The sequence below is a fragment of the Podarcis erhardii genome, assembly GCF_964252035.2.
Source record: "Podarcis erhardii genome assembly, chromosome: 1".
Classification (NCBI taxonomy): domain Eukaryota; kingdom Metazoa; phylum Chordata; class Lepidosauria; order Squamata; family Lacertidae; genus Podarcis; species Podarcis erhardii.
This window is the reverse complement of record NC_138497.1, coordinates 51568613-51580634: the sequence shown is the minus strand read 5'-3', so window position 1 is coordinate 51580634 and position 12022 is coordinate 51568613. Positions and strand designations below refer to the sequence as shown.

At 46.9% G+C, this 12022-nt stretch overlaps 1 protein-coding gene across 1 annotated transcript in view; it reads right to left on the bottom strand.

The window, feature by feature from the left end:
- Nucleotides 1-10603, bottom strand: part of CHRM4 (cholinergic receptor muscarinic 4) — a 45047-nt gene extending 34444 nt beyond the window's left edge. The window contains exon 1 of the mRNA XM_081835381.1: nucleotides 9985-10603. Coding sequence (XP_081691507.1) covers nucleotides 9985-10099 — 115 coding nt within the window. The 5' untranslated portion in view covers nucleotides 10100-10603. The remainder of the gene's footprint in view (nucleotides 1-9984) is intronic.
- Between the last annotated feature and the right edge of the window lie 1419 nt (nucleotides 10604-12022).

Sequence of the window (12022 nt, the reverse complement as noted above, 5' to 3'; positions counted from 1 at the left end):
TACAGGAGGCGGTCCTAAGAATCCACTGGGACTTAAAGCTGAGCAAATGTGCATAGGACCGAGACCTGTGTCATTCCAGAAGGAGATGGCGCTTCCTTCTTTGCTTTCTGTGCATGAACCCTTTTCTAAGTTTTCAGCATTTTTGTTATAATTTGAAAATCAAGCAAGGCTGTTTAATGAGATGCTTTGGAGAGGTGGGAGTCAATTCTTAAGCCGAAATATTAAAGCTACAATTGCTTCCTGATTATGTTGATTGCAGCAATGCAGCTGACAGGCCCAGGCTAGGACTCGAGGACAGAGTATCTGCACATGATGCAATAAGATAGATCTGGAGAATGTGTATATCACTTTCCAAACACTGGAGAAGTGCCCTTTTGTAAGTAGCAAGATCCCCCTCTGCCAGCAGCCCTGTTCTGCATTATCTGAGAGACAAGAAGCTTGGCTGCTATGCCAGAGCCAGAGCTGTTCCTACAACTACGCAATTGCCCTGAGAAATGCACTCCTCCCTCCCAGGTTCTAAGGGAGTAATTACAGGGCAGGTGACAGGGTGCTTGTGCTCTTCACAGATACGCTGCAGGGGATGGAAAGTGGGGGAAGCAGTCCTTGTCTACCAAAAAGGCCTTAATCCACTGGGCCTCAAGAGGACAACTGGCTGAGGGGTGAAGAAAACAAAGGAGCACACTCAGCTTTCTAAAAACTGCATCCTATCTTTTTCTTGTTTCAAGTGTTCTTCAGCAAGGGTGTTAAAGTGAGCTTGGTAGAGCTTTCCTCAGCCTGGTGTCTGGTGAGAGTTGTAGTCCAAAATATCTGGAGAGCCCTAGCTGGGGAAGATTACTCTGATTAGCAATATTTTCACAATCGGCTTGCTGCACAGAGGACGTGTTGCTGCAGAATGAAAAGAGCCCATTTTCACAGGGTTGTGATCAAGTCCCCAGTGGTCTTCCACTATATAATTCAGGCAAGTAGCTGCATTCATCCAGGCTCAGAAAACCAAAATAATTTGCCCTCTCGAAATGTTTTAGCACCCAGAGTTACCATTTAACACTGGAAGATCCCTGGGATGGCTCAACTGGTAGAGCATGAGACTCTTAATCTCAGGGTTGTGGGTTCAAGCCCCATATTGAGCAAAATATTGCAGGGGTTGGACTAGATGACCCTGACAGGGTCCTCGAGTCCCCACGGCTCCTTCCCAAAGCCTATTTAGTGCTTTCCCAGCTTGGGAGTGGATGTGGGAGGGCTCTAGGACCTTGCCAGAGCTTCATGCTTCCTTTGCTTTTGGCCTTACTCCCCCACCACCCGCCCCTCACGACAAGGCAGTTGATGACCCGCAGGTTCCATGTCCTCTTGCAGCCCACTTAGTATGAGAAGCTGAACTGCCTAGCTTAATAAGAACATAAGAGCCTGCTGGGTCAGGCCAGTGGCCTATCTAGTCAAGCATCCTGTTCTTACAGATGCCTGTGGCAAGGACTGGTTCATACTGGAATGACAGGGGTTTATTTGTTTATTATTTAAATGTATGCCCTGCCTTTAGGCACCCAGAGACACACACCTTTCCCCCATGGCTAGATCCCATGCCATCCAGGCAACATTTAATAGTGAAATCACATAAGATCATGTGGGAACTTCTAATTATTATTGGCAAGGGTACAGAACTGGGATCCAGGAATACTCTGGTAATGTTCCGGTAATGTATACAATTGCCCTCAGATTTTCTTCTTGCATAACACTCAAAGCACTGCAGCACCCATGGAAAGCTTCTCGTCCATATGCCCTCCTAGAGAATTGTCATGTTAAACTAGTGGGGTCAGTAAAAATCATAGCTTTTTAAAAATAATAATCACACATTGACCAGCAGTCAAGGAAAGTGTAAAGACTGTGCTTGATAGCTGTGTACAGATGGTTCCTGTGAACATATCTGCCTGAAGATGGAACCATTTGCTGGTTGCTAAAATGGTTCCTCTCACACATCTCAGCAGGAAAAGCAAATCTTCTATAGGGGGAAGCTGATTAGGTTAACTAAGATATGGCTCTGCTAATCACGCTCTGTACACTGTCATTGGTGTCAGCCTCGTTCCTCCTGTTTGGTATCTAATCCCATCATGGGACAAGGTGGATGGAGCTTTGCCACACATTTCCTGGCTTGAAGTCATGGGCAAAAGCCAAACAGTAATTTGAAAACCAAGAGTCTGCTCACAGGATCAGTCAGAGGAGCAAACATAAAGACATGGCAAGAGAAGCAGAGTGGACAGGAACAAATCCAGTCAATTAAGGGTTCAGGGAGTCATCTAACTGAATGTATCGTTACCATTCAGGAGCATTCAGTACAGGACTAGGATGCTAAATTGCTATGGCCAGGCTTGCAATGAATTAATGCATTGACTAATTAGATATGCAGCACTGTGGCATTACCCTCAGTAGTACCAGGATGAGACCTGTGCAGAACAGAGCCTTTCTTGAGACGATGGTTTTTTTTCTTTTTAAAAAAGTACGGTATATTGGAAGAAACCCTTAAGAAAGCAGATGATTTTCAATTATCCATCACTCCTGCAAGAGAGGCTGTGAGGGCTGATTATTTCAAATCCTTTGTGCAAATAAATATACCTGTAGACATGATCCACCAAGCTGAATAAGTGCTTCAGCCATCGATTACAGCCTGCCCAGTGCTCAACACATACCCACTGACCAGTTTTAGAAGTCCCAGATTGGTGACAAAAGCAGACGATTTATCAAATCCCTGGCGGATTGTCAGGCAGCATTTGGCTTGCTGGGTCACAAATGAACAGGCCTGATAACAAATGTAGGGTAGCAATTAGACCTTGAGAATCTGAAAGCCACAAAAATCCCAACTGATGCTGTTTTTGTAAAAAATAAAAATAAAACCAATAAAAGTGGGAACAGTCATGGCATAGACATTCTCACTACCAACCCACTTTCTGTAAGGTGAAAATGAATTTGCAAAGTCTCCTGGACAGCCCAGGGAAAAATTCTAAAGAAAAAGGTAGATGTGTGACTCATGGGCGTAGCTGGGGGGGCAGGGAGGGGCAGCTGCCCCCCAATCAATTAAAATAAATAAAACTACATAGCTAACTGTGGTTCTGCCCCCCCAAAAGGCCTGCCCCCCACAACAGAAATCCTGGCTACACCCATGGTGTGACTACACAGAATGCTTTGCACTGCTAATGTAGCTACAGCCTCACTTTTCAAGAAACAACTTTCTTTACCACGTCTGTCTGTTGCAATCAAATTGACACAGATAAATGTGAAGTATTAATGTATTGGGGGTACAGAAGCAGTTGGCTGCATGGTAGTGAAAATCCCTTTGGGGTGAGATGTAAAAGAATCACGATCTCCAGCTGCGATCCAGCGGTGCCCCTTCTCCACAAACATCTGGAGGGAAGAAGTGCTTTGCACTGCACTGACAGGCAACATCCAGCTGCTTTTCCTGCTGTAGCTCTGAATCAGGCACCTGCAGCCAAGCAGCTTCCTCGGGGGGCTTGGGAAGGGGGTGCACCATCATCCGACAGCGTTGCGACATGGTTGCCAAACAACCAACATTGCTCTTCAGCCCTAAACACCTATTTGCCAACACACAACATATGGTATTTTATTCACATACTTGTGATTATATCTCAAAATGACAAATTGCTTTAGCTGATATAGAGAACAGCTAGAGAAAAAAGTATGAACCTATTCGGGGCATTTCCTTACTTCTAAATGCCTGCAGCATGAGTTTTGCACATAAACATTCCTTTTTCATACTGCTCAATGGGACACACTGTTGGGTTGCTATTTGCCGGATTTTGGCAGTCTTCAAAGTCATTAAGCAGGTGTGCGAATACCAGATCTCATCCCTGCCACCAATTTGGGTTCCCTGGTTGTGTCTCAGCCAATATTGTCTTGATCAATTTAGGGCAATTACATACAGACTTCCATATGTATACATACCTTGGGCCCTAGATAACTCCCTCCCCAAAGAGGCATGTCTGGCATGTTCATTATATCCTGACTTTTGACACTCGGGTAATTGTTTTAAGGACACATCTTTGCTTTCAGGATTGCATGTTGTTTTGAGTTGTTATTGATATTGTGCTTTAAGGCTGTAAGCCACCCTGGGGCATTAGGGTGAAATCTGGACAATATATTAACAACAACTGCCTTAGACAGTAATATTAGGCAAGTAAGACATTTCTCATAAATACTAAGGTTCTGAATCAGCTAGCAAGTCCCACTGGTGGAAGCCCACACAAAAACCTTCACCACACAAGGCGACCTTTGCTCACCTCTTCCCTCTGTGCACCCCTGCCATTGGCTGCCCCCAGAGCAGCACAAAGGTGAAAAGTGGATGGAATTGTTTCATCTGGCAGAATTATTGCCACTGTGCTATGTGGAATCCCTCTCTAAGTGTTTCCCATGTCCAGTAAGCTTTAATAGCTAGGCCAGGATTTTGGAAACATGGGTCTCCAGCCGTTTTGGGACTACAAATCCCATCATCCCTAGCTAGCAGGACAAGTGGGCAGTGGGAAGCCATGGAGAAGGGACAGTACTAAGGCAAAGGAAATGACCTTGCTGAAGTGTGTTTGTGGCTGAACGGAGCCTCAGAACAATGGACTTTCTAGTTTGTATTGAAAGTTCCAAAGTTGCTTATGGACAACAAGCTAGGAAAGCTCAATCTGCTGCTGAGACACACAGCAATCCTAGGCAGCCAAAAGCCCACCAACAAGGCCCCAGTTAGTTATCCATAACAGCACTGCTTTTGTAAAAAAATAAAATTCATGAAAGAGGGTGCAGAAGTTTTCACCACCAACCTGCTTTCTTTAGGCTGAAATTGAACGGAATACTTTTTTTCAGTAACACATGAAAACCCTCCCCTGTTCTTACATGCAGAAGCGGCTTGATCCATAAACTGTCATTTGTGTGAACAGCTTCTATGCCTTATTCCTCCCCTCCACACGCACACTCTGCAGATAATTCAAATGCCTTATATTAATGATGTGTTGCTTTTGACCCTGCATTGCAAGGGAACAAACTGCAAGCAAGAACTAGCCCATCCCATTCCTGTCAATTAAATTGGAAGTCTCAAGACCCTCAGATAACTTAATTGAACAGATTAATAGACTGCAGCAGGTGGCATGTTTTAGCATGAAAACATTGCCCTTTTCTACTGAACCACGCCAACGATACGTCATTTCTAAATTTAGATTAAAAAGGAATTGTAGTTAAAGGAAACCACGGTCGCCCATTGAGGTCAGTATACATCTAAACCAAGGAAACCTATTAAGTGTATTGCATTAGCCCTCGTTTTCACAGAGCCAGCCTCTACGGCACCCATGCATCAAACCCCTTAAATGTTATATTCTCTCAAGATCATATTGTGACTGTCTGGATCTTCTGTCAGTTTGTATAGACTTTGCGAACTGTAAGTCAGACAAAGAAAGCCAATGCCAGGAGCACTTTTCATGGCAATATTAACTCCTCCACGTGACATATGTTTCTGTTCAAGAGCCGTGCTTCTAAATGCACCAAAATCTTACAGCAGGGCATTCCGAGGCTGTGCCTTTCTGGCTTGATCCATGTATTAGAAGGCATATGCTTAACTTCAAGAGTGTCCGTCCTCCCATCCTTACCTGCACGTAGCCACCCTTTTCCACTGCTGGCATGAGTTTTATGCCCTACTGACTTCCACACTAATTACCTAACTAACTACCTTATAAGAAGCTACCAATTAGACAGCATATTTGGAGCCTCTTACGGAAACAGACATGACATTCCCAGAATGGGACTGGCATCCCTTTCTTTGTCAATAGGTCTTCCTTTGACAATGGGTGCGTTTCAATAAGCTGGAGGACGAATTCCCCACCTGCCCCGAGAGGGACCATCCCTACTCCTGCAAAGCTAGAACTCCTAGTGGCCATTTTCCCTGACATAGGAGCCTCCTCTTTGTTCTCGCAATCAGCATGAGCTGTGTAAACGTTGTAAGTTACAGGCACACACGCCAGGTTTTTCTTGGCTTAGCAGTGTTTTCCCCAAAGAACTTTGGGATCCGCCTTTCTGTGCAGGGGGCTAGATATAGGTAATGGAAACTTCTCCACAACTTCTCCTAATCACACTTCCCAGGATTGTTTATGAGAAGCCACAACAGTATAAAACCAAAATAAGTATCTGGTGCAGATAAACAGCTTTGAGTATTTTTCTTGCAATCAAGCAGTATATGCATGTATGAAAGCAATATGCTCTGTATGAACTGTGACTGGTCAGGAGGCTGCAAATCAGGGGCAGGGAACCTATTGCTTTCCAGGTGTTGTTGGACTCCAACTCCCATTGGCCAGCATGGGATGATATGAGTTGCAGTCCAACAACATCTGGAAAGCAATAGGTTCCTCATCCCTGCTGCCTTTCCAGCATTTGAAGGGCAGGCCGTCATTTGGCTGTAGCACTTGTAACATGCTGGAGTTGACTTTTTCATCAGATTTGCAATGGTTAAACCAAGCTTCAGAATGGTCCAGTACATTAAAGTTGCCTCTCCAACCCCCAACCCCCACATTCTGGTTCAATGTATATTTTCAGATGCCTTGAACCATATGCAAATCCAGAGTTCAGGAAATACCAGTTCAGCACATGCACTGAAAAAGTTGAACCAGCTTGACTTCAACATGTAACAACCATTGTTTTTTTTCCCTATTTAAAAAAACACACCATGCTATTTGAAACATCATCAAATCTGGGTTATTTCTGGTAAGTCAAGGTTCCATTTATCTTTAATTAGCCCAACCGTACATAAATATCTTCTAGATGAGCATCACACGGACACTTATTTTTGCATGCATATGGCATTTCGTTAATAAGAAAAATGTGTTTTCAATTTTCCCCAGCGCAAATAGGAGAGGGAGACGCCAGGTGTTTTTGTATTATTTTATCTGAATAGTTGTGACTTATCTAACTCAATCAGATTGCAACATGGGACCTGATTCACTTTCACCAACCCGTTCACTTTGTACATCATGACCCACATCATTTACTTACAGACTTTCGGAGGCAGGTATTCATTTGGAAATTAACCACTGAGATGCAGGCAGTTTGCTGCTGGGAAAAGACCTCTCTTTGGCAAAGAGGACAGAAAGGCAGGTGCCTGCTTTGATGCCCGGATACCAAGAGGTGCTTGCTCTCATGTCACTAAATTCAACCTTTGCATAATGGGTCTGCCCTCGAAATGAACAATGTAAGCATTACACCAAATTAAGCCGCTGTTTAAACAGGAGCGCAGCAATGAGAGCACAGTGATAGCTAGAACATCATGTTATACTTCTGTCTTGTTTGTTTATCCAGCACTGCTCTGAGTCATTTTATACCCTGCAATGTATAGAGCAAAACGAAAAGAAAGGGCTTCTGGGCAATGCCACATGGATGGGTGGGATCAAAAGCTACATTAAAATAAATGGATGCAGTTCAAAGAAGGGGAATTACTGCTGGGATTGATGAAATTCTTGAAAAGAAGCATGCCTCCAAGTCATTTGGGAGCAAAGGCAAGAGGAAGTAGTCCATATTGCATGTCTTTCAGGCTACAGCAACTTGCATTGAACTTTACTAAGTAAAGAATAGATGTATAGAATTGTGCTGTAAATTTCACAATTTATGAGTCAATCTGTTGAGTTCCAGAGGTCAACTTTTGTTTGTTTTTGAAATGCAGGGTGCTAGCAAAGCTGTCCTGTTGGTATCCTATTAGTGGGGATTCATTTCCACCCCTAAACCCCCCCCCATCACTCTTGTAATTTCATCCAGAGATCCTAGCAATCACTCTGCCTAACCTGGACTCAGAGTTTATCCTGATTCCACCCTGCAGTTACTGTCCTATCAAAATGTATCATTCACAGGCACATATATTGACATTCTCGCACACTTGTCACCAGAACAGTGGTCACTCCCAACAGGACAGAGTATGCCACATCACATCCTTGTATGCGTCCTTCGTCTAAAACAACTTTGCTAACATTCACCCTTTACCAACCCTTCCCCTACCATGCCTCGCCTCTCACCATGAACCTTATTTCTCCCTCTCTCCCTTATGTTGCCCCTGTACTGTTGAAAGTTTGAGTACAGAACTGTAGAGTTGGAAGAAACCCCCTGCAATGCAGGAATCTTTAGCCCAATGCAGGGCTCAAACCCACGACCCTGAGATTAAGAGGCTCATGCTATACCATGGGGCAGGGTCCTAGTTTGCTTCTGCTCATGGATAAAGTGCCGAGTAAACGGATGGCAAATTTGCAAGCAATAATCAAGTCACAGTCACCGTTGGTAACATGGGACAGAACCTACACTTCGCCACCATCTAGCCTTGGTTACAGAGCAACTGGAGCGCCTGCATTAAGTGAGCTACAACCAAGTTCACCATGGTCATATCTCACCCACAGCCGTCCCTCTTATCAGTTCCATTTTTATTGGTGCGTGGGGCAGGGACCAAAGGCCCCCCACCCCCGCATCCCCACAGTTCCAGCCCACTGAAGGACCAAGGAGAAAGGGACAAAGCCCTGCAACTCTTCACCCCCTAATTAGCACGCGTTTAGCCAAGAGGGACGATCCACATTTACATAATTCTGAATCCTGCTCCTGGAATGCTGCAGCCAGCAGAATCAAAGGAGCTGGATCTGAAGTCAGGTTAATCCTCCCGCAACTTCCATAGCCAGGTAGCTTTGCCACAAGGGCAATTCGATGCCACAACTCCCCGAACGTGGGGCTCTGCCTCAGAGCTTTTTCTCTCTCGGTTCAGATTGGGAGAACGCAGGACTGTGAAGGCAGGAGGGCAGTGGGTGGAACAAGGGCAGTGTAACTGCCCCTCATCCCCGTTGGGGAAAGGACTGTTCTTTATCATTCATATTTATCAGCTGGTTCAAGCCAGCGGAGCGGCTCAGACCTCTCACCTTGAACCTGCACCCCATCGCTCCAGATATTTGGGGTGGGGAAGGAGGTGTCTTTCTAGCAGTGAACTAAATGAACTCTGCATTCGCACAGAAACTCTCGCCCGCTCACTCATTGCTTGAAAACATGTGGTAGGTCCTGGTTCGAACTCAGCCCTTGGTGTCCATCCCTCCATCCTACTGCCTTACATTCACTGCTGTGAGTGAACCCCACTGTCAGACGTATCACGGTGCTACGGGACGTTTGGTCCAGAGCAAAGGCAAGAGTTGGGGGCAGCTGGTAGGAATCCCAGATACTCTTTCTACAATTCCCAATTTGAGAGGGGTAAATCCATCCAACCTGCACCAGGTTTTCTCGTGGGTGTTATTACAATCACCACGATCAAAACAAAACAAATTCCTTCCAGTAGCACCTTAAAGACCAACTAAGTCAGTTCTTGGTATGAGCTTTCGTGTGCATGCACACTTCTTCAGTGTACAATCACCACGCTTAGAGAAATAATGAAGCAGAAGAAGCCGCGCAATAGACGTTGCAGACAAATGGACCTCGGGAAAGTTTGTGGGGGAGCAATGAAGAAAGATGATTCCATTTGCTCCAGATCGTCCCTCAACGCAAAGTTTGAGGGAACACAACCGCGTGCTCCCCCTCCCCACAGATGTTCGTCTCCTTGATGTCACCCCCCCTTCCCAGAGGCTGGGGGGTGGGTTGTGTTTTTTTGGTTTTTGCTTCTCCTTAGATCCCACGTGCCAACCTTGCCCCTTCTCAGTGTGCCTTAAGTAGTACCCGGAGTGTCCTTGCTCCGGAGCAGAGGTCGCTGGAGGACCCCGTGGCGCCCCAGTGGTTCCTACCGGACAGAGAAGACAGCAGGGAAACGGATGCTCGACCCAAACGGATGCCCGTCTCTCAATCCGGTTAACTCGTTTGCTCCCCCGGGTTTGGGTGCGGGGATCGAGATCACACAAAAGCCAGCTCGGAGGGTGACCTACTGGAGCCCTTTCGCACGCTAAAGGGGTAAAGGCATTCCCAGCGGCCCCGATCCCAAGGCAAGAGCCCGTCTCCGCGAGTGAAACTTACCAGCCATGCCCCACCGCTTGTCCGTGGCGTTCTCAAAGCCCATTTCCCCGCACTTGGGCGGCAGGCGCGGATCAGAGGAGACGGAGGAGCCCTCGCCCTCCAGGATCCGCTTCATGGGACGTTCTCCGGAGCATCTCCCCGCTCTCCAAACTCCTCTCTGACCACCTGGGGCTGGGAAGGAGTTCGGGCAAGCCGCTGGCCACCGCTCTCGGGGAGGGCGTGTGTGTGTGTGTGTGTGTGTGTGTGTGTGTGTGTGGTGCGGGCACACAGTCCTCCCTCTTCCCCAGATGTGCTTCCCGCTCCTACTAACTAGCGCGCGCGCGCTTTTCTCCCCAATGCAAGAAAATCAGCGAGGCAGCCCAGGAAAGGGGGGAAAATGATGTAATGGCGCCTCATCCAATCATTAGGGCGCTGCGAGCGCTACTTTTCCTCCTCTTTATTGTTCCCCTTCAGCCTGGGAACTGGGGCCGCCGCTGGAAAACAGGGGCGGGGAGTGGAGAGACCAGGGGAGACACCCACGAGGTCATCCGTCTCACCACTCACTCGGCACGCTATCTCCACTATCTCCTCGGGTCAGAGGGGTCTCCCCAGCCAGCCACCGGAGCGAGGCGACCTGGAGAAGCCTCCCCGCGCTCCGCCCTGGCAGTAGGGAAAGCTTGAATGAGCGCGACCTGGAAAGGACGCTGGTTCACGTCTGTTTAAACGGAGATGGGTGGCTCTGCTTGGGGACAAAGGCGTGCTCTAAGGCTGTTGGGAGGAAAGCTTTCACGTCCGTGAGCTGGAGAGGAAATTGAGAAAGCCGGTTAAGCCCTGATTAAACAGAGGGCCGGGGTGGCTCCGTCGGCTCCCTGAGCTCAGAGCAATTTGCCAACTCCGGTGGAGCGAAGCGTGTCTGTTCTGGAAGCCTTAGGGAGGCTGGTTGTTATTTTGGAAGAAAGCGCCCTGCCAGCTCCACGCCCGGGTGCTTTCAGGACCAGAAAGGCTAAAGCGCCCGACAGGCGATTCAGCACTGGACAGCTCCTCGCGGAGCGGGTCGCGCAAACGAGCCCAACCACGCAGCTGAGCAGCGAGGAGAGGTTTGCTAACGTCGCTCTCAAGGTTTCCTCATCTCCCCTTGGCTGGGTTTTGAGGCTGTTGGCGTCAAGAGAGCCCTCACTGTAGGACTTGGGGGCAGAAGTTCAAGGTCCCATTCTGCAGAAAAAGGCCCCAGACGCAGCAAGGTTCGTTTATTGCATTTTTAAGGAAGTGAAGTAATACACGGTGCCATCTATAAAACAAAGGGATCCATTAGCCTGGCGTCTAATACTACTACTAGGCAGGCATCTAATATGACCCAACTGACTCTGTGGACCCACTCTTAGCAAGAGGCCTTCGTAGGGTAGACTGGGAGTTCCTCTGTCATAGCGTACATGGCGAGTGAGGGATACTGCTGTGTATTAGCCTCAGGCCTTTATGCAACCTATAATATGGAGATAATGCGGACCTGTCTCAGGTGCAGAGGTACTGAGATAAGAGATGGCCTCTGAAGTGCTACATATAACAGTAGCCAGCTCTGTCCAAGGAAGACCACTGTTGGTGTGGAAAGCTTGCCATCGAAACAGTCAATCCAGTAAAACATGGGCTGCGGATCTCAGGGACCAAGTGTAACCCTTCATATGCACACACACAAAAACACATTTCATTTCTGGACCACTTTATGTTTTTAAGAAAAAAAACCTCAAAGCGGTTTGCAACACATTAAAGCATCAAATAAAACAACCCAGAAGAAAACATTACTGGAGAAAGTCAAATATAAAGTATAAACACATGCACATGCACACACAAAAATTAAAATAAAATTACAAGTTTGGGTAGACCTACCTAAATAAAGAAGTTTTTGGCAACTGCCGAAAACAATGCAGTGAAGGCACCTGCTTAATATCAATGGATAGGGAGTACCAGTGTAGGTGAATGAACTGGCTTCACTGCCCCCCCTGCCCACAACAGTCCGGAAAGGCTTTTCTAATGGTGCCAACCAAGACCTCTATGGTTCACTATT